The 23,078-nt window shown below is 44.3% G+C and overlaps 1 protein-coding gene and 1 long non-coding RNA gene across 3 annotated transcripts; both read left to right on the top strand.

Moving 5' to 3' along the window:
• LOC119020290 (formin-binding protein 1-like) lies at positions 1-13,701 on the top strand. 2 transcript variants are annotated; one of them, XM_037099542.1, is made up of 18 exons: positions 1-283; positions 1,277-1,392; positions 1,765-1,815; positions 1,967-2,114; positions 2,294-2,356; positions 2,532-2,627; positions 3,096-3,110; positions 3,737-3,865; positions 4,076-4,222; positions 4,465-4,641; positions 4,742-4,933; positions 5,449-5,463; positions 5,562-5,671; positions 7,028-7,160; positions 7,376-7,521; positions 7,692-7,828; positions 7,907-8,065; positions 12,546-13,701. In XM_037099542.1, the coding sequence occupies exons 1-18, from the start codon at positions 254-256 to the stop codon at positions 12,572-12,574; spliced, it is 1,893 nt and encodes a 630-aa protein (XP_036955437.1). In that variant the 5' UTR covers positions 1-253; the 3' UTR covers positions 12,575-13,701. The 2 variants fall into 2 exon arrangements, with proteins under 2 accessions (XP_036955437.1, XP_036955438.1); XM_037099543.1 differs by having other exon boundaries at positions 4,772-4,933.
• A 698-nt stretch (positions 13,702-14,399) lies between these two features.
• Positions 14,400-17,119, top strand: LOC119020228. Its single transcript, XR_005075248.1, has 4 exons — positions 14,400-14,516; positions 15,618-15,854; positions 16,303-16,356; positions 16,504-17,119. It is a non-coding gene; the product is annotated as an uncharacterized LOC119020228 (long non-coding RNA).
• The last annotated feature ends 5,959 nt before the right edge of the window (positions 17,120-23,078 follow it).

Below are 23,078 nucleotides of genomic sequence, written 5' to 3' on the forward strand. Positions count from 1 at the left end.
CACACACAATCTCAGCATCTCCTCACTGATGACAAAGGGTCCTCCAGGGAGACGCGCCGCGCGTGACCGCCCCTCTGCTCTCGTGCTACTGCAGACAGAAACAGACAGACAGACAGAGAGTGAGACACAGGCGGAGACAGACAGACAGACAGCCGGTGTGTCGGAGGATGCGCGCGGCGGACAGCAGCAGCAGCAGCTCGCGGTGATCGTCGGATCGGAGCCGCAGCGGAGCGCGAGGCGCTGAGCAGACAGGATGAGCTGTAACTGGGGAACCGAGCTGTGGGTATGTACACCTGTTCACACCTGCTGCAGCCGCATTGACCCGACAGATACCTGAGAACACGTCACTGCTCACCATCAGTTAACAAGCCGGACACCGGGCCTGTTGTGTGTGTGTGTGTATGTGTGTGTGTGTCTGAGGCCCTCGTGCTTTCCTCGGCTCTGCCATAGCAACACGGTGAGTGACGACAGCGGCTCGTGCTCTGCGTCCTCCATGATGCTGCTGCAGCGCGCGACCCGGAGGCAGAGGCTCAACCTGACAGTTAATTATTGATTATTAAACTAATAATCATGACCATATGATATGTGATGCCATACTAGAATCAGATGACCGGCTTACACAGAGCGAGCTAAAAGAACTCGATTACTTTGTGTACATGATGTAGGTAGATCTATGCATGCATGAATACATGCTCATATACTGTATACACATTGTACACTGGATATGATGTTTATTATGGAGGGATAGTATTCTCTTTTTAATGTATATTAAACCGTATATTCTGTATATAATGTATATCACATTATGATCTGTATATAATGTATGTCATACAGAATGTATGATATACAGTATATTATCTATGTGGTGTAAATGATACTTTATGTTCTGTATATAATGTATCACACACAGTATGTTCTGTATATAATGTATATTACTCAGTATATTCTCTAAATAGAGTAAATTATACAGTATATTCCATAATGCATATTAAACAGTGTATCCTGTATATAATGTACATGATACAGTATGTAGTGTACAGGGGGAATCAGTGGGTGGAGTCAGTGTACAGGTGGATTCAGTGGCTTGAGTCAGTGTACAGGTGGATTCAAGCGGTGGAGTCAGTGTACAGGTGGATTCAGTGGGTGGAGTCAGTGTACAGGTGGATTCAGTGGGCGGAGTCAGTGGGTGGAGTCAGTGTACAGGTGGATTCAAGCAGTGGAGTCAGTGTACAGGTGGATTCAGTGGGTGGAGTCATGGCCTTGTCTTGTGTTTCAGGATCAGTTTGATAACTTGGAGAAACACACCAGCTGGGGAATTGACTTCCTGGAGAGATACACCAAGTTCATCAAAGAGAGAGCCGACATCGAACAGAGCTACGCAAAACAGATCAGGTAACAGCTCACCTGCAAGCTCACCTGGAGCTCTCAACAGATGAAGTACTGAAGAAGTTTTTGTGATGACACTTTGACGGGTTTCAGGCAGTTTAACACAACAAATCAAACAAGTCACAGTTTAACGAGCAGGTGAACGCAAAGATGTGTCTGTGAGTGGGTGGAGCAGGTGGTGCAGGACAGTTTGAGGATGATAATTAACTTTTGACTGTTTCTTTCTTTTAACTCGCTCTCGCTACCTGTCTGTCTCTTTCTACCTCTCTTTTTGTTTCTCTCTCTACCTGTCTGTCTCTCTATCTATCTGTCTGTCTCTCTCTCTCGCCTATCCCTCCCTCTACCTGTCTGTCTGTCCTACTTCCTGTCTGTTTGCAGGAGCCTCTCTAAGAAGTACCATCCAAAGAGAAGCAGAGAGGACGAGAGCAGGTCAGTCGACAGTATAATGCCTTTCATTTATTTCAACAGATTCCCTGTTTGTTTGTTTGCTGTTGCTTCACAAATTCTGAACCTGCAGGTGGAGGCTGGGTGGAGCCAGAAGTTGTTACAGGTGCACCTGCTGTGTGATTGGCTGTTACAGGTACACCTGGTGTTTGGCTTTTGCTGCGACTCTTCGTCAGTTGAACGAACTCTCGGCTCAGAGAGAAGAACTTGCTGAGAACCTGAACTCACAGATTGTGTGCGAGCTGTCTAGATACACCCAGGAGCTGAAGACTGAGAGGAAGACCGTGAGTACACGAACGAACAGCTTGGCTCAGTCGTCTGCGGAGTGATGCACACTGAACTGTGGCTCGGTCACAGATCCATCATTGTTCACTATTCATCATCACAAGTTTCTACGATGAAATATTACTGAATAACTGAAATACTGAATTTCCGTGCTGACCAGTTTGTTCATTTGTTTCAGCATTTCCAAGATGGCCGTCGTGCTCAGCAGCACATTGAGAGTTCCTGGAAACAGCTGGAGTCTGTGAGTGACCTCTGACCCCTCCCATCAACACCTGCTGACCGCCACCCACCACCTCAGAAAAAAATACTGTCACTTTCTATTGAAATATTCTGATTGACCTTAAAAATTGATTTGAATATTTGATGATTTTATTGATTCATTGATTTGTTGTTTTGTTGTTCCTGGTGCTTTTCAGAGTAAACGCCGGTTTGAGCGTGACTGTAAGGAGGCGGAGCGAGCTCAACATGTCTCTGACAGAATTGACCTTGACAACAAGACGGACGGAGAAAAGGTGGATGAACAATAATTCATATAAACATAATGTGGTTCAATTGAAAGAGTCAATCTAAAACATAAATATATATCAGAGGGGGAGGAGTTACTTTTTGACCCATCACTCTCATTAAGCACATTTTAAAATATGGCAGTGTGAATATAACAAAACATGTGACTGTGTGACTGAATGCAGATGATAATTGTTGATATTTGAAAGATGTTGTGTGAACTGCTGCAGGTTTTGGAGATTTTTTCATTAATTTGTTACTTTTTGAAGCTTTAAAATCCATTTGTGAAGATGTTCATTTCAAAAATAATTTATCAGATTATTGAGAACTGCAAACTGATCTAGTGATCTTGTCATTGAAAAACGTTTTAATTTTCAACTCAATACAGACAGGAAGAAGTGACGATGTATCACTGATGTAATACTGTCTGACTCTCTGTCTGTCTGTCTCTCTGCCTGTCTGGCTGGCTGTCTCAGCGCTGCTCTCTGAAGGTGAGTGGGTCCCCTAATTGTTCTGTCACACATTCATTGTAAATGTGTTTACAATGATAATGTATAATATTGTATGTACATTATGTAATAATGAATGTTTTAAAACTTTATGTTATGTCATTTTTTTCAGTGTAGAGCCGCCACCAGGTTTAGAGTAGACCCACCTCCTCTGCCTCTGAATGGTGTATTTCATTAGTTTGATTTAAGGTCTGAGAAGTGCTGATTGGTCATAAGCATGTCAGGGTAAGCCAATCAGGGCTGAACAGGAGGGCCTTAGCAAGAAAAGCAGCAAGATCCACATTATACAACAGGACGGGGTTATCCTAGATTAACATAAAGACCAGAAGCAGGGGGAAAGTATTAACTCTACCAACTTTTAAAACTGATCACCATATTGTGTCTCTCTTTAGTTTGATCCAAACTGTTGTGAAAAACACCAGAACTACTTTCTGATTTTAGGACAGCGGACTAAATCAGACTTGTGTCAAAACCCTCAAAGTGGGTTCTTTAACTCAGCAGTTTCTGTTTGAATCAAACTAGTGAGATAAAATGTTTTAGTTGCTGAGTTGTTAAGCCCTTAGTAGATTTATTAGATGTTAAACTTTCAGTGTGTTTGCTGCTTTCAGGCTCGTCAGACGGCTCAACAGAAAAAACAAGCTGCTGAAGAGTCCAGGAAAGACTATGTGACCAGTTTAAACCAGTTTAACCAGGACCAGCACCAGCACTACCACACACTGGTACCAGTTATATACCAGGTAAACTGCACACGGGTACCAGTTACATACCAAGTGAACAACATACTGGTACCAGTTACATACCAGATGAAGTACATATTGGTACCAGTTACACACCAGGTGAACAAAACACCTGTACCAGTGATATACCAGGTGCATCAAACACTGGTTCCAGTTATATACCAGTTGAACCAGGTTCCACATTGATTCTTTATGTTTGTATGGTGGCAGCGTATCCAAGACATGGAGGAGCGGCGGATTGAGAGAATCTGTGAAGCGATGCGTTCATCGGCGGAGGCAGAGAGAAAAGTTCTTCCTGTTGTGAGTCGCTGTCTGGACGCCATGATGGCCTCTGCTGAGGGTATCCAGCCCAGGATGGTGAGTCTCCTCCAGGCTCAGTTCGCACTCAGGTTTGGGTTAGGGGGGTTAGGGTTAGTGTCACGATTGGAACTTGCTGGTTCAGGTGCAGAACTGACCACAGAACAGACTGTAGACTGGGTTAGGGTCAGTGAATGTTGTGTTGAGAATATGTTTTTATTTTCTGTCTGTGTCAGTAAAGAATATAAAGGTCAAAGGTCAGATCTAAACCTTTGTGTGTGTGTGCGCGTGTGTGTGTGTAGGACACGCGTCAGGTTGTGGAGGTGTATAAATCAGGCTTCGAACCTCCAGGTGATGTTGAGTTTGAGGACTACAGCGCCACCATGAGGCGGAGCATTTCTGAGTCCAGTTACCTGGACAACCGAGCAGAGGGGCGGAGACACAGCAGGAAGCTGTGGCCGTTTATACGAAAGAACAAGGTACACAAACACATATACATTGTACACATAGACACAACAACACACACCTGGCTGTACTGACCACACCTCTCGCTGTCTGTCTCTCTGTCTCTCTCTCCAGCTGTTGACTCTCCTCTCCTCCCCCCGGCAGCCTCCCCCTCCACCACCAACCTCACCTTCACCGGGGGCCGTGACCAACAGTCCCCAGTCCCCGCCCCCTGCCTCTAGAGAACCAATCACGCAGCGGCTAAATGACCTCATGACCTCTGGTTCACGAACCAGGAAGCAGTGTCTTCGCAGCCTCAAGAGAGGGGTACAGACACACACACACACACACACACACACACACACACACACACACACACACACACACACGAATACAGAGGTATGTAGGCCTCCTTCAGACAGAATCTTTAATTTGAGCGACAGCAGTGTGTTTGAAATGGGAGGGGCCCAAAACCAAACAACTAAAAGAAAACTTGTCTGCAGAGAAGAAGTTAAAACAGAATCTGTGGGTGAAGCTGGTGTTCAGACTAGCAGCACGAGGGTGCAGAAACCCAATGATGGAGATTAACATCTCAGGTTTTAAAACTCTGTCATGATCAGACCCACATCCTGCTTCATCTTTAACCTGATGACTTCTGGATTAGAAGGTAAAAGTTCACAACATGACCAAGCAACCTGCAGGTGATCCACTAGTTCTGTCTGAATGAGGTCACATATGTACACATGGATACATATGTGTCTTTGTACACATGAATATTTATGAACCCAAACTAATTTTTTTAATCTTCTCATATTTCCTTCATGCTTCCTCTGATTGGACAGCTGTCACTCAAACTGGTCAGTGTCACACCTGCCTGTCTGTGAAATCATATACATGCATTGAACCACATTACAGTCACTGTATAATATAATATAATGATGTGCGGATGTTGCAGGGCTCAAGTCCTGCAGACTGCAGTCATCTTCCTCCTGAACAGAGACGAAAGAAACTTCAAACCAGAATCAACAACATCAACCAGGAGATCCAGAGAGAGAGAGAGCAGAGGTACACACAAACGCAAGCACGCACGCACACACACACGAACCCTGTCTCAGTTCACATATTTAAAATGTTTTTGGTCTCTCCACCTGAGAAGAGAAGCCACCTGAACTTGAAACTGTAGTAGGAGCAAACACATTCATAAAACAGTATTAAAAAGTCGAAGTTTTGCGCAAAGCACCTTGACCTTGAATGAGGAGGACTGAACAAGGCAAATTCATCCAGCTTGGTAGGATTGATTGTTCATGTTAATCACAGACTAACAAACCCACAGAAGCTTCTTTTTCACAACTGAGAGGAAACTCGGAAGTCAAAGTTAACCGTCATCTTTGGGAGGATTTAATAGAGGTAAAATATTTATTTTATATATATATATATATATATATATATATATATATATATATATATATATATATATATATATATATATGGAGAGAGAGACAGAGAGAGACAGAGAGAGAGGGTGGGGGTGATAGATGTGGCGATCCCAGCTGACGCCAACATCAGGAAGAAGGAACATTAGAAACTTGAGAAGTACCAAGGGTTGAAAGAGCAGCTGGAACGGATGTGTAAGGTAAAGACTAGCGTGGTCCCTGTGGTAGTGGGGGCACTCGGGGCAGTAACCCCCAAACTGGGAGAGTGGCTCCAACAGATCCCAGGAAGAACATCTGAAGCCTCAGTCCAGAAGAGCGCAGTCATAGGAACAGCCAAGATACTGTGCAGAACCCTCAAACCCTCAGGCCTCTGGTAGACGACCCGAGCTTGAGGATGACACAGATACCACCCCACGAGGGTGAGAAGGAGATATATATATATATATATATATATATATATATATATATATATATATATATATATATATATATATATATATATATATATATATATATATATATATATATATGAAACCCTTCTCTGGGCCTCTGCTGCCTCCTGCTGGTCTGAAGGAGAATATATAAAAATCAGCTGCAGAGGGAGCAAAACAAATCAATTAGGTCAAATATAAAACCTGCTAAAGCTGTTTTAATCTGTGTGTTGAGCGATGATGACCTTCCTCACAATAATATGGTATGCCACAACTTACATAAATATCTCATGTCTTCATGTTTGACTGGAGCTCTCTGTTCTTTGCTCTTCTTCAGTGGTTTAATCTTACTGATGGGAGAATCAGCTCCATCTGCCGTTTAGCTACATCAACCCATCAGCTCACAGTCACACAAGAAACTTTCAGTCAAAGTTTATTTTCAGGAGTTTATTAAATGACCACATTGGTCTCATCTGTGATATTTCTCAAGTGTGTGTGTGTGTGTGTGTGTGTGTGTGTGTGTGTGTGTGTTGTTAATATTGTGTGTGTTGTTTCAGAGACGCTCTGTTGAAGATGAGGGAGGTGTATGAACGAAGTCCTCAGATGGGCGATGCTGGTAGTTTAGAGCCACGACTAGAGGAGGTGAAACAGAGTCTGCAGAAACTGGAGGATGAGCTGAGGAGGAACCAGGTTTATGCTTCAAATACTACAGATACTTCAAATACACACAGTACACACAATACACCGTTGTTGTCTGTTGTTGTCTGTTACTGTTCGTTGTTATCTGTTGCTGTCTTTTGATGTCTGTTGCTAACTGTTGCTGTCTGTTACTGTTTGTTGTTGTCTGTTGATGTCTGTTACTGACTGTTGCCTTCCAATTTTATCTGTTGCTGTCTGTCACATAGGCTTGGCTGATGGAGGCCGACAGCAGACTGTCTGATCACAGCAGTAGAAGACAGAGTGGAGGTTGTGGGTTAACTTCCCAGGCAACAACGCCAGGCAGCAGCAGTCTGAAACAGCTGGACAACCGTAGTCCAGCCAGCAGAGAGAGGTTCTCAGTATTGATTACTGATAACTTATAATTGATTGTGAACAATGATGAGTCACTGTTCATAGATTGTAAACATAAATACAATGTTCCCTCTCTTTCTCGCTTCCTGTCTCTCTCTCCACCCATCTCTCTTGCTTCCTATCTGTGTCTCTACCTGTGTCTCTTCTCAGTCCTGACGGCAGCTACACTGAAGACCACAGTGCAGAGCTTCACTTTAAATCTCGTAGTTCAGAGTTTGACGATGACTTTGATGATGAAGAACCATTACCGAGTATCGGCACCTGCAAATCCCTCTACCCCTTCCAAGGTACTTATTTTCTTTGGGGACATCACCTGACATTGAGGTGGACAGTGATGATGCCAACATGTTGTTGATATGCTGCAGGTCAGAATGAAGGAACCCTATCAATGGTGGAAGGAGAACTACTTTCCGTGGTGGAAGAGGACAAAGGTGACGGCTGGACCAGAGTACGGAGGAACCTGGAAGAGGAGGGATACGTCCCCACCTCCTACATCAAAGTCTTCCTGGACAGCAGTGCCAAAGGTGCTATGACCTACATATGACCTACACATAACCTCTACATGGGTTACACATGTTCTACATATGTCCTGCATATGTACTACATATGTTTTACACATGTCCTAAACATGAAGTTAACCTTTCCTACACATGATCTACACATGATGTACACATGACCTACATATGACCCACACATGACTTACATATGTCCTACAAATGATCTACACATGATGTACATATGACCTACATAATGACCTCTACATGGGTTACATGTGTTTTACATATGTCCTGCATATGAACTACATATGACCTACAAATGTCCTACACATGTTTTACGCATGTACTGCACATGAATTTAACCTGTTCCACGCATGGCCTACACATGACCTACATGACCCACACATTTCCTACATATGACCTACACATGATTTACATGTGTCCTAAACGTGTCCTACACATGACCTACATATGACATGAAGTGGCCTATTGTTCAGCGGTACAGATGTCGGTCTTTGACCTCCACATAAACTTTGACATGTGTTGTGATAACCTTAAGTAACTTTTTCACCTGATGACCTCTGTGACCTCTGAATGTCATCTGTTGCTCTGCCTGTCTGTGTGCTGAACACTTCGTGTTGTTTTAAAGCTGCTATTTATTATTAGTATTATTATTATTATCATACTCTGCCTCCATGGGGGTGTGGCCCACAGGGGTATGTCTCTCACATCTCCTACAGAGTCCAGACTGATGATGCTTTCAGGTGGTCTTGAAACACCTGGTCACATGATTCTGAACAGTGAGTAGTGTGCAGTGCATTGTGGGATGCTGCACATCATTAATGACATCATCAGTCAAAGTGCAATTCTCACCCGGTTGAGTTCAGTCAAAACTGACCTGACGAAGTGAAGTGTTGCACATCAACCAGCAGCCCTGGTGCAGATTTCAGGCGTTCCTCCGGCATACCTTTCTTTAATCACATCATGTGATGTGAGGAGGGGTTGGAGCTTAAACTGCAACCCAACTCCTCTTAATCTAGCTCTGCCTCCTCTGTCTGTGAGATAAATATCTTTAATCAACATCTGTGAGTGCAGAGTCTGTCCATTCAGCCCACACTATTCAGCCCACTGTTTACATTAAAATCCGTTTACAGGATTCAAACATGAATGTAGAAACGGTTGACCGTGTCACGTCTGACCTGGATCACTTCGTCTGCCCCAACATCTGGAGGATGAAACCTGCTGCTCAGCTGTGTGAGAAGCTGGAGATCAGACAGATTTATTTTGTCATGAGTCTGAATCTGTATCCATCCTACTGAATATAAAATGGACCTGCAGCAGCTCCATCATGAATGTGGGTTAGTCGCCCTCAGAGGATTGATTGTAAATATAAGACAATATAAATGTACCTACATCTTATCTTGTGACATCATTAATAAGGTGCAGACTCACCTGTACTCTGACCGTTAGCAACTCTGCTTCAGAAAAAACCTTTGGTGACTGGATGAACTCTTCAGCCACTGTAAAGATGGCCGTCACCGCTGCATCAGTGGTTGTTGTGACCACAGGCTACCACCTTCAACTGTCTTCCTTTGTCTCTGTTGCCTCGTTCCAGAGAAGACAAACAAGCTTTTCCTCATGGAGCACAACTTGTATTTCTTCTCGTCTTATGAATATGTTTCTTTTCTTGGACTTTTAGTCGGCTGCTGTTAAAAATGTCACGAACTACAGTGTCTCTGCTCCAATCCCACAGCAGTGAATGACTTCATGATACTCAGTCACGGTTGAGTGTTTACTAACATGCAGGGGCGACTGTAGGGTCAGAGCTTTCGGGGTGCTGAGCACCCAATGAGCCCCACTGCCACCACCCACCCTTTTTTCACAGAAAACCAAAAATATGTCTCTTGAAAAATAACTTCATTACTTTAACATTGGTTCAACTAACTCCAAGATCTAGATTATTTTTTTTTCTTTCTTTGGAGACCTTTCCAGAACACCAGCTTTATTGTGACAGTCCACACAGACAGCCGCCTGTAACAAAAACAAAACCTTCTCCACTCGGTTGGTTTTCCTGACCGTTAACTCCATGTGCCTCTTGTTGTTTTGCTCGCCACTATTCACTATATGTCAGTTTGTTGTTGTTTTCTCACCTGGTTCTTCCTGCATGCTCTCCCTTTCCATTTCTCCTTCTCCATCTCCGTCTTTTTTTCTTTCCCTTGGCACTGACAATCATACACAAATATATTGTAGGCAGGAGAGTTGAGGTCAGTTTGTCATATCACAAAAATGTGATGTGGACCATTTACAGATTCTAAGGATATGATCAAATGGCATACAGGGGAGTGTCATTTTAAATATCTGTATTATGATGATGATGATTATTGTTATTATTATTATTATTATTATTATTATTATTATTATTATTATTATTATTGGGCTCAGAAACACAATATTTATTTTAATCATAAATTCCTTTCACAAGAGAACCTGTATTCTCCATTGTGGGTTTGAAATGAAAATAAATAAAAAATAGAAATAAGAGCAGGGGACCATTGCCTACATAAGTAATTTGATACAACATACAGATAGCTGGTTTATATGGTCTGTGTATGACACTTTTCAGAAGAAAAAAAAAAGCAAGACAGAGTTCATTATGATCTCTCCCTAGTCTCTCATCTGAATCTGTCTTTTTTCTTTTAAATAGTTATATGTCCATTGGTCAATGGCAGGCCACACACACACACACACACACACAAGCAGAAAGAGAGAGTAATGTTAGGAGTTAACTTTCATGCATCTCATACCTGTGTGTTATAAATAGCCTACAGACCTGCTGTGTGTGTGTCTGTGTGTGTGTGTGTGTAGTATATACTACTACGCCTGCAGGAATGTGATGTGATTATTATTGTTGCAAAGCCTGGTTCAGGTTAAATCCTCTGTAAAACATGAATGAATACAGCAAAAGAAAAACGTGACTCGAGATTGTTAAAATGAGTCTTAAAGTAATGATAAACTTGAACATCGGAGACACACGTACGCACTACACAGGTACACAGTTTATTTGTCATGCTGCTGTTTTTGTTTAATATACGGGCCGCTCCAGTTCGACTGTAGCCGCACTAATGGAGCTAACCAGGCTAATGGAGCTAACTGGTAAACGGTGCCTCGACTCTTGTGCTAACCGATATGGTATCGGAATCAGAACAACTCTAGGTAAAAGGAAAGAAGTGTGAGACACAGCTTTGGAGCAACTTACTTAGCTGATTCACAACACTATAACTAAACAGATTCTCACTCTGCGCGTGTGTCGTGGTGGACGACGGTCGGGCTGCGGAGCCGTGCAGGTATAGAGAAGTAGCATGTGAGAAGAGTATGACACCATTTGCTGAGTGGGGGGGTTTCATTTTCGTCCTTAACATATACATATTTTAAACCACAAACTACGGAGTATGTTTTGGACATTATTTAAACCTGTCAAAGACGAACAAAAAATTAGTTAATTATTTCTTACTCCAAGTTTTAGGGGGCTGAGCCCCTTTTTAGGGGTTCTTCAGCAAAGAGCAAGAAGTCAGCAGTATTTGTTCTGTTACATTTAAACCACGATATTTAAAAAAAATTCAATAACTCTGATTAATCAATAATAAATGTGGTTGTTAGTCACTCAGTCAGGTGATCAGTATGAACGTAAGCCTTCAGTGTTTCATTGATCCTGAAAAACATCAGTCACATTCTTCATGTTTTTGTATTTTTATTTTGCATTTTATTTATCATCACCTGCTAAAATAACTACGGCTAACAAATAATTTAATTTCTTATTACTCTGCTGATTATTTATTGATCTTGCATTTTTATAGCGCTTTTCCAGTCTACTTTACAATACTTGCCACATTCACCCATTCACACACAGATGGAGGAGGCTGTCATGCAAGGCGCCAACTGCTCATCAGGAGTAATTTGGGGTTCAGTGTCTTGTTGAAGGACACTTTGACATGCAGCTGCTGGGAGCCAGGATTTGAACCAGCGACATTCCGATTACTAGACGACACACTCTACCTACTGAGCTACAGCCGCCCCGTAATCAATTCATTGTTTGGTCCATGAAATGTCACAAGTGAAATTATCGCCATCAAAGTTGATGTCATCAGTGTCTTTGATTCTAAACCAAAATATATTCAGTTTCCTGTCTATTTAAACCAGAAAAATAAAAAGAATTGTTGAAGATATTTTTATTTTTTATAATTTTAAGAACAACAAAGAAAATTCAGCTACAGAAACATCCAACTAATTGGAGAGGTCTGAAAACCTTATCATCAATAATAACGTCATTTATTTATTTCTGTTAAAAGACTCACAGATGTTTAATTATTAATAGTGTAAATATGATTTATTGGCAGCTGAACGGTAGAACTGAGTAGTATAGTTTTAGTGAAGACTTCCTGTCTCACCCGACCAGCTCTAACATTTCTACCTGTCTGTCTCTCTGTCCGTCTGTCTGTCTATCTTGTAGGCTTTGTGCAGAGTAGTCGGCTAGTCTAGACCAGTGAGGACGTCTCGCCACAGGAAGTGATGTACAGGAAAGAGCTCTGAGGGAGTCCGGTAACAGCTTTTCTTTTGACAGTTATCTCAACCAATCAGATGACAGACGGCTGTCAATAAGAGATGGAGGACAACTTGTACTGACTGAGATCAGATATTAGACTGGTCCCAAACAGTCTGATCCATCCCATCTGTATTTCCCAGATCTCATTACTCATCTTCAGATCAGATCATTTTTATTCGTTTCAAAGAAAACCACAAACATGTTTCTGTATCTGGGTAATTTCTTGAAATAATTATAATAAATAAAAGCGGAATGTTCTGATCAAAGCTTTTCACTTTTCTTTCAAACATTTTCAGACCAAAATTACAAACTTATCTTATATAGAAAGATTTGTTCTGATGTAAAAACTGAGAAAAAACTGAAAATTTGTCGGTTTAAATATATTTTCTTGTGATTTCTGAGATAATGTTAATCGACCAACTGACCTGAGATCAGAGTAATTGACCTGAAATCAAATAAAATTTCCTGAGATCAGATGAACTGACCTCAGATCAGATGAACTGACCTGAAATCAGATTAACTCTCCTGAAATCAGATTAAACTATGGTGAATAATTAAAAATTTTTAAAACATTTCCGAGATGTTTCATTGAAGGCAAGGACAATCCTTCCTGTTGGCAGATGACTTCAGATGACCCCATGTTTCACTGCAGTGATGTCACAGTGATGTCAGAGTGTACTGCGCTGATGTCGTGCAGTCAACACAGGTGTAAAGTTTAAACTCAACACACTGGAAAGACATGAGCTGAAACTTTACACAGACATTTGCTGAAGAGTCACCTGTGTGTAAATATAAACTGTAGCTGCAGAGGTGTAGCCCCACCCCCTGTATACCTGCTGACCTAAACTCCGCCCCTGGTTTACCAAACCAGTATTAACCCCGCCCCATGCTTGTTGATCAATGATCATGTTATTGATTGTGTGAAATGTGAAACTTTTTTATTTTATAGTGAGACATTGATCAGTTATTGTTTTTTTTAATTGGGACGTGAGACTGCTGATCACGCTCTTTTCAACTTCCTGTATGTTAATCTTTCAAAATAAAGGACTCTCTGAATCACACAGTCTGGAGCTGCCGTCATTCACTCTTTGTTGTTATCTGGGACCCAAATAATCTATTGATACTGGACATAAAATCAGTTTTACTGTTACTTGTTTTTAGGAAACTATGTTACTGTCTGGGTCCAGCCCTTGGCATAAACATGGTGTGGACAGAATAATAAAAACATCTCTTGGTAGAACACTTGAGATCACCTGCAGCAGAAATGTCTCTGTTGGGCCCGTCCACATAGTTCTGACATCAGAGAGGCCTGCGAGTAGCCCACAGCTCAAATGCAGCCTCATTGCACTAACAAAGCCTGAAAAGCATAGGAGTATTAGGTGTATTGACCCTATGTCCAGTACGTGGCGCCTGCTTGACACAGTCCCACTAGGTTTGACAACTCCCATCCCCCATTGTCTGAGAGTGCAAGTGAATGAATCTTCATTTCCACAATGATCGAATGAAAAGAATACTTAAGAGGAACTGCGACACAATTTCAACGCCAGTCCCGGAGTGGGGTGTTGTTGGAAGTATTAGCTTTTGTCAGCGCAGCCGTGACTAAAAGGGAACAACCAAACATGTGGGTTTCAACCACCAAGGGCCGCAGTGTTTCATCTTGCTGGACGAGTCAAAACTGCCCCGCATCACCAAACACGCTCCAGATGCAGAATAGTCGCTGTGCAACCAGCTGCTTTCACTGCCTGTAGGAAGAGGATTTCTCCTAAGAAAATGCCCACTTTGCCCATTTTCTTCATGCCAATGTCAACCACGCCTCTTTTAACAGCCAAAGCAGGATGCTGCAGCCGCCTTTAATCCACACCGAGGAAGCAAGTCTGAGTAAGTAAGATACGACTACAAGTGAGGCTTGATTAGTATCTGGGCAGATACTAGAAGTTATCGTGTACTGAATGCTTGTGAGCTACAATGTTTTGTGAGTTTGTGGACCATCCTTTTTCACTGCTGTTTGTTTTATGTTGTAAAAGATTGTTTGTTGCTTGCTTTCCTTTTAGCTCTTCACGAGCTGAGTTGAGCCTCTCCAATCTGTGGAACAGAAAGTGTTATCTTAGCTGCTGCTTAGGCTGTTGGCCTCTTTGTCTCTCTCTCTCTCTCGCTCTCTCCCTCTCCCTCCCATAACTAACCCACATGTACATATACACACATAATAGGGGTTACGCAGATACACACATATAATGTTATGAGAGACTTCTTGGAGACTTACGTTTCATGACCTCGCTACAACACTTGATAAGTGTGCCTTGTGGGAACCCCTTTCAAATTATACATATGCCTCGTGGTAGCACCGCTACCTTTGCGGAACAATATCCAAAAGTGCACATGAAGCCAGCGGTATTGTAAACATCACCGTTGTTCAAATCCTGCTTCTTTGTTCCACTGACTATCTTTTTGTGGGGTATTCACGTCCATCATTTTTTAATTCAAGCTACATGAATGAGCAAAACCAGAATAATCATTTCTGAATTCATGCCCATCATTTGAAGTATCTCCTCCAGGGGGTCATAACACAGACAGGTGAACAGAGAGACAGTTGTACATACATACAGCTGAAGAGACGGACAGGTTGTCAGAACCTGTCTGTCTAGAGAAACAATATTTGGGCTAAAAACACATTAGTGAACAGCTTCTTCAAAAGACAAAGTACAAAAACAACTTTTTTTTTTGTCCGGGAGAGTAAATGTGCATATCTGTATGTATGTATCTGTGGTGTGTATCTGTGATGTCTTCAGTGTCTTACAACTTGTCTCTGATTGGTCCCTGCAGGTCTGTATTATGATGCTGTATCAGCAGGAATGTGGCCTTTGTGGCTCAGTGTGAAGGTGAAATTTCCATGTCTATGTGCTCCAACTCTCAGTTGTGGTCACCTGTGGTCACCTGTAGTCAGGAGCTCTGAGTTGTGACTGATAGACTGTTTCCTGTCAGGGCGTTTGGACAGACCGAGGAGCTCAGAGAGTCACTGCTACGTCATGCTGAAAGGATCCTGCTGAGGTGGTTCAACATCTGAACAGGATCCTTGTGACGCCTACCTTAGGAGTTTTTCTGGGTCTAACAGGTCAGTGACCCAGGGCACACCAGCTCTCAGTGGAGGGATTATTTATCCCATCAGACTGAAAACCACCCGAGGATACTCCAGCAAGAGCTGAAGACGGTTCTGTGCAGGTAACACATTACATGATTTAAGTTTCAGTGTTTATCTTTTCATCATTTTTTTCTGTACAAAACTAAATGTTTTCAAAGCCTTGTTTCATCTTCTCGGTCAGAAATGATGCTTTCTGTCCAGACCGTGTGTGTGAGCAAGACAGAAGGAGTGAGAGTGTGTGTGTCAGATGGTCCTCAGCAGGGTCCAGAACACTCTCTCTCTCTCTCTCTCTCTCTCTCTCTCACACACACGCACACACACACACACACACACACACACACACACACACACCCTTTGATGTGCCTCCAAATGAAGACGTTGTCTCCATGACGACCAAATGAGGAAAATGATGATTAATTTAGCGGCTCCATCTGTTTCTTCATCTTCTCTTTGTGTCTCATTCACACTGACGCTTCATCCCATGTCACGTAAATTGTTTCAATTTTGCATCTTTTCCTTGCGTCTTAGTGGACGGAACTGGAGAGACAGGAAACCATGTGAGGAGAAAGGAGATGAGGAGACGTAAGGAGAGAGGAGACTGATTCTGTGATCAGTTTTAAAATCATCAGTATTAAAATGATCTGTATCAAAATGGACAGTATTAAAATGATCAGTATTATAAGGTGAAAATAGTTAACAGCTTGACTTTGTGATGAACTTGATTCACAGATGAGTTTGTGGAGGTGAGCGTGGCTGGGGCGAGGCTGCAGGAGAGAGAGATAGAGGTGGAGAGCGCTCAGGAGAGCAGAGCCAGGTGAGTGATTGACAGAGCTAGCACCCAGTTACGAATCACTCACTCCCTTTAGCATGGATGGACCTCGGATGGAGGAGGCATGAGAGATGCCCGGGGGAGCAGGAGCACAGCAGGAGAGCAGGAGGAGATCCTCTCAACTCAACTCAACTTTATTTATAAAGCTCTTTAAAAAGCCACAGCTGGGACAAAGTGCCGTACATAAAATAGAAATAGAACATAAAACATAAAAAACAAGATAAAACAATAACAGTGTTAAAACGATATAAACAAAGGGTTACAACAATAGCAGAGTCTGATGCTGGGTTGAAAGGCAAATAATAAAAAAGGGTTTTAAGATGAGTTTTAAAAATGGACAGTGAGGCGTTTGTCTGATGTGCAGCGGGAGGTCATTCCATAGTTTGTGACCAGCAGTAGAAAAAGCTCTTTCCCCTCTGAGCTTCCGCTTAGACCTCGGTACCTCCCGGAGCAGCTCGTCAGCTGACCTGAGGCGCCGGGCAGGAGCGTAAGCATGGAGCAGCTCAGAGAGGTAAGGCGGGGTGAGACCATTTAAAGATTTAAAAACAAATAATAGAATCTTAAAATGAACTCTAAAGTGCCCAGGCAGCCAGTGGAGGGAGGCCAGAATGGGAGTAATATGCTCCCTCTTACGTGCTCCAGTTAAGAGGCAAGCAGCAGCATTCTGGACCAACTCGAGATGTGTGAGGGAGGACTGGCTGAGTCCAGAGTAAAGTGCATTACAGTAATCCAGCCGAGATGTAATGAAGGCGTGGATTACAGTTTCAAAGTGCTTTTGTGCAAGAAAGGGCTTCACCTTTGCCAGCTGCCTAAGGCGAAAGAAGCTTGACTTAACTATTGCACCAATTTGCCGATCCAATTTAAAATCACTGTCCATCTTAAAGCCCAAGTTTGAGACTGTTGGCTTCATGTAGTGTGCCAAAGGGCCAAGTCAACACGGAGGGTTTGCAAGAGCTGCTCGGACCAAACACCATCACTTCTGTCTGCTTTTCCTTACATTTATAAAAGTTCAGTGACATCCAGGCTTTAATGCCTTCTAGACATAACAAGTGGTTTCAGACAGGCATCTTTCTTCTTCAGCGGCACATAAATCTGACTGTCGTCAGCATAACAGTGAAAAGAGATGCCATGTTTTCTCAGGATGGAACCCAGGGGAAGCAGATATAGTGGGAAAAGCAGGAGCCCTAGAATTGAACCCTATGGAACCCCATATGACAGCACAGCAGAGCAGGACTCAGAGCCACCAAGGCGTACACACATAGTTCTTCCTGCAAGATAGGATCTAAACCACTCCAGGGCGCTACCACTAATGTCCACTAGATGCTGCAACCGAGACACTAAGGTATTGTGGTCCACAGTATCAAACGCCGCAGTTATGTCCAGCAGGACAAGATCACATAGTCTCCAGAGTAAACCACCAGGAGGATGTTGTTGAAAACTCTTAATAAAGCTGACTCCATACTATGCCATGTTTTAAAACCGGACTGGAAGACCTCCAGAACATCATGCTCATCCAGGAATGATTTCAACTGAGCATAGACAACTTTTTCAAGGATTTTTGAAATAAAAGGCAGTTTGGAGATAGGTTAGCTCTTGCAGCAGCAACCTTAATAATAAAGAAATGCAGGAAGCTGTTGGACATTTCAGGGGATTCCTCTGTGCACACAGACTGAGGGGGATCAAGAAGATATTCAATGGTTTCAAATAACACATGTGGGTTGTGACAGTTTGACTCAATAATATTTGACAGATGCTCTCTTCTGGCCTCTTTAACCATGCTCTGGTACCAGCCCCAGCAGTCCTTTAGGATTTGGTGAGAAACCTGCAGCTTGCCCTTCTTCCACCTGTGTTCAGCCGTGTGGCACTCCTGTCTGTCTGTGCGAGTTCTCATATTAAACCAGGGCTAAGGTTTAGCTTTGGGCTGCACATTTTTTAATGGAGCCACAGAGTCCAGTATGGTTCGGCAGGAGGAGTGAATCCAGGAACTGAGCACCTCCGTGTTTGCAGATGTTAAGTCAGAGTGGACACACAGCTGGCTGAAGGCAGCAGGGATAAAAATCTGACGGTTGCAAGCAGGATCGCCAGATTTAACTGCAGCACAGGAGACAGCAGCTTCAAACAATACAGGCAAATGATCGGAAAACACATTGTCAAAGATTTCCACGTCTGACAGAGACAAACCATGCCAGAGGACGAGGTCTAATGTGTGTCCATGTTCATGTGTGGGACCAGACACACAGTCCTCCAAATGAAAACAATCAATAAGGCTTAAAAAGTCCTTCACTAATGGGTTATCAGGGCAACACACATGAATGTTAAAATCCCCAACAAGGAGGACATGATCATACTTAAGCATAATTTCACCCAGAAGATCAGAGAAGTCATTTAGGAAGTCTTTATTTTATTTGGGCAGTCGGTAGATGGAGGCACACAGCACCGGGATGGAGCAACCCACCTCAAATACATTTGCTTCAAGGCTAGAAAATGAGAATGAGACAGCGTGCTACTTACATTTAAAATCATTTTTTATAAACAGCCATTTCTCCTCCACAACCTGATGACCGCAGGGAGTTAAATTAAGAACAGCCAGCCAGTAGCCTCAAACAAGCCGCTGACAGGTACAACGCAGGCCTCGATGGGATCCGGGAGACGTCAGGGCACAACGAAGGGATGAATTAATCCATGTCCTGTCCGGGAAATGGACGAAGATTGCGCCAGTCAGACTTTCAGCTTCACCAGGCAGCTGCTGTCATGACTCCTGTTTGTGTTTGTCCTTGTATCTGTTGTTTGGTTTTTGGTTTTTGATTCATGTCTTTATATCATGTCTTGTTGTGTCCTATGTTTTGTTTTTCCATGTCTTGTGTCTCATGTTTTGATTTTCCATGCCCTCATGTATCCTTTAAGTTTCTCCTATGTTCTCCCCTCTGGCTCCCTCTGTCTGTTGTCTTGTTCCCTCCTGGTCTGTTCCTCTGTGCTCCTCCCCCTCGTTATCACACCTGGCTTCCTTCCTCCTCTCTCTCCTCACCTGTTCCTTGTCATGTCATTAGTGTCTGTGTATTTAGTCTGTGTGTTTCCCTCTCTCCTTGTCCGGTCATTTTTTTCTGTTTGTCATGGTTTGTCTTTGCCTGTCCATGCTCCTGTCCATGCTCCTCACCCAACTCTTCCGGCGCCGGCGCGAGCAGGACGCTGATCCAGTAGCTCCGTACGTGTAGTTTCGTTTTTAGTGTTTAAGTGTGTGTGTGTGTTTTTTTTCTTTCAACTAAGTACACTTGCTGTGTAGGCCCTTATATATCCTATGGATACAACGTCTTTTTATCGGCAACGAATCAGTGGACAACTTGCTTATTCAAGGGAGAAGCTGATTTCACTCCAAACAATGGGACGAGCTGGCATTGTTCACTCCATACCTGAGGAGCTGAGGAGGAGGAGACGAGGCCGCAGAGCCAGGGCGAAGGTGAAGGCTAGGCTAGCGACTAAGCGGTGGAAGTACAAGTTCCTTCGATCATCATGGGGAATGTCAACTGCCTGACCGACAAGACAGACGAGCTGGCTGCCCTTGTGAAGACCGACATTCAGGGAGAGCAGTTTACTGTGTCTCTCTGAAACTTGGCTCACCCAGAACACACCGGACGATAATGTGGATGTACCTGGATTCACCACGGTGAGAGTGGACAGAGACTGACCCAGCGGCAAACACAAAGGTGGAGGACTCGCATTGTTTATTAACACCAGATGGTGCAACCCGGGGCATGTTACGGTGAAGGAGACTGAGTACAACAGAGACATTGAGTTGCTGGCGGTAGGACTCAGACCGTACTATATGCCCAGAGAGTTCTCCCACGCCATTATTGTTTGTGTTAGGGTTAGGGTTAGGGTGCACACGCCGAGACCACGTGTGATGTCATCCACTCCACCGTATCCAGGCTGCAAACACAACACCCAGACGCATTCATCGCCATCTCAGGGGATTTTAACCATGTCACACTGGACTCAATACTACCAGACTTTCACCAGTTTGTAAGCTGCCCCACCAGGACCCACCCAAGAACAGGACTTTACACCTCCTGTACACCAACATGAAGGACGCCTATGCGACCACTCCTCTGCCCCCACTGGGAAAGTCTGATCATAAACCTGGTCCTGCTCACACCACACTACAAGCCAAAGATCCAGAGACAATCCACAACCACCCGCTCCTTCAGGAAATGGTCTCCTGAGGCAATAGATGCTCTGAGGGACTGCTTCGAATCTACTGACTGGAACGTCCTGCAGGACACACATGGTGAGGACATCGAGGGGATCACCCAATGCACGACTGACTACCTGAACTTTTGTATGGACGTTGTGGTTCCCATTAGGACTGTACGCTGCTTTCCAAACAACAAGCCCTGGATTACCAGTGATGTCAAGGATATCCTTAACAGGAAGAAGAGGGCATTCAAGGACGGTGACAGAGACGAGCTGAAGCGCGTACAGGGGGAACTCAAGGTCCAGCTGAGAGAGGCAAAGGAGGAGTACAGAAGGAAGGTGGAACAGAAGCTGCAGCGGAACAACATGAGGGAGGTCTGGGATGGCATGAAAACCATCACAGGCTGCAAGAAGAGGGGCAGCAGCACAGAATAGGGGGATGCTGGGAGAGCTAACCAGCTAAACCTGTTTTTTAACAGGTTTGATACCCCAGCTCCCACAGCCAGTGACTGCCCACTTCACACCCCCATCACATCCATTATCACCTCGGACTACAGGGCACCCCCACCCGCCACACCCACGGACAGTTCAACCCTCCCCCCCACCCCTACCATAGACAGTTCAACCCCCCCCCCCCCCACCACCACCACGGACAGTTCAACCCCCTCCCTACCCCCACGGACATTTCAACCCCCCTCCTCACCGCTACGGACATTTCAATCCCCCTCCCCTTCACCATCACCAAGGAGCAGGTGAACAAAGAGCTGAGGAGACTGCACCCAAGGAAAGCAGCGGGCCCGGACAAAGTGTGCCCAAGGATGCTCAAGGCCTGCTCTGCTTAACTAGGGGAGCCCCTTCAGCAACTGTTCAACCATAGCCTGAGGTTGGGGAGGGTCCCCATGCTCTGGAAGACTTCATGTCTCATCCCGGTTCCTAAGATTAAACACCCCAAGGAGCCAGGTGACTTCAGACCAGTAGCACTAACATGCCACATCATGAAGACCTTCGAACGGCTGCTGCTCCATCTCCTTAGACCCCATGTCCTCCACGCACAGGATCCGCTGCAGTCTGGATACCAGGAGAAGTTGGGCGTGGAGGATGCCATCCTCTATCTGCTTCACAGGGCACACTCTCATCTGGACAAGGAGAGCGGTGCTGTGAGAATCATGTTCTCTGATTTTTCCAGCGCCTTCAACACCATCCAGCCCCTCCTGCTGAGAGACAAGCTGACAGGGATGAATGTGGATTCACACCTGGTGAGATGGATTACAGACTACCTCACAGAGAGACTGCAGTACGTCAGACTGAAAGACTGCATGTCAGACACTGTGGTTAGCAGCACCGGAGCACCACAGGGGACTGTGCTCTCTCCCGTCCTCTTCACCTTGTACACATCTGACTTCCAGTACAACTCGGAGCTCTGCCACATGCAGAAATACTCAGATGACACTGCAATAGTGGGCTGTATCAAGGATGGACAGGAGGGGGAGTACAGGAGCCTGATTGAGGGCTTTGTGGAGTGGTGCAGGTCCAGCCGCCTACAGCTGAACACCTCCAAGACCAAGGAGATGGTTGTGGACTTCAGAAGGAAGAAACCACAGCTCCAACCTGTGTCCATCAAGGGGGTTGATGTGGAGGTGGTCAGGACCTACAAATATCTGGGGCTGCAGCTGGATGACAGGTTGGACTGGACAGCAAACTAGGACGCTGTACATAGGAAATGACAGAGCCATCTGTACTTCCTGAGAAGGCTGGGGTCCTTCAACATATGCAAAAAACTGCTGCAGATGTTTAACCAGTCCGTGGTGGCCAGCGTCCTCTTCTACGCTGTGGTTTGCTGGGGAGGAAGCAGCAAGAAGAGGGACGCTGCCCGACTGGACAGACTGGTGAGGAGAGCTGGCTCAGTGGTGGGCACAGAGCTGGACTCTCTGGTGACTGTGGCAGAGAGAAGGACCCTGGGCAAACTGCTGCCCATCCTGGACAACACCCACCACCCTCTGCACAACACCTTCAGCAGGCAGAGGAGTGTGTTCAGTGGCAGACTGCTGTCTCAATCCTGCTCCACCAACAGACACAATAACTCTTTCGTCCCCCTGGCCATCAGACTGTACAACAGCTCGCAGTGATGTCAGGAAGCACAATAGACAATGGACAAATGCACTCAAAAGCACTCATCTATTATAGCTCAATTTAATTTAATTGTACACCGTCCCCTGTCCCCTTAATACTCTTTACCTCTGTGTCACTTTATATTTTTAATATCACTTTATATTTTTATACAGTTGTA

Source organism: Acanthopagrus latus, chromosome 5 (genome assembly GCF_904848185.1).
Source record: "Acanthopagrus latus isolate v.2019 chromosome 5, fAcaLat1.1, whole genome shotgun sequence".
In the NCBI taxonomy this organism is placed as follows: Eukaryota; Metazoa; Chordata; class Actinopteri; order Spariformes; family Sparidae; genus Acanthopagrus; species Acanthopagrus latus.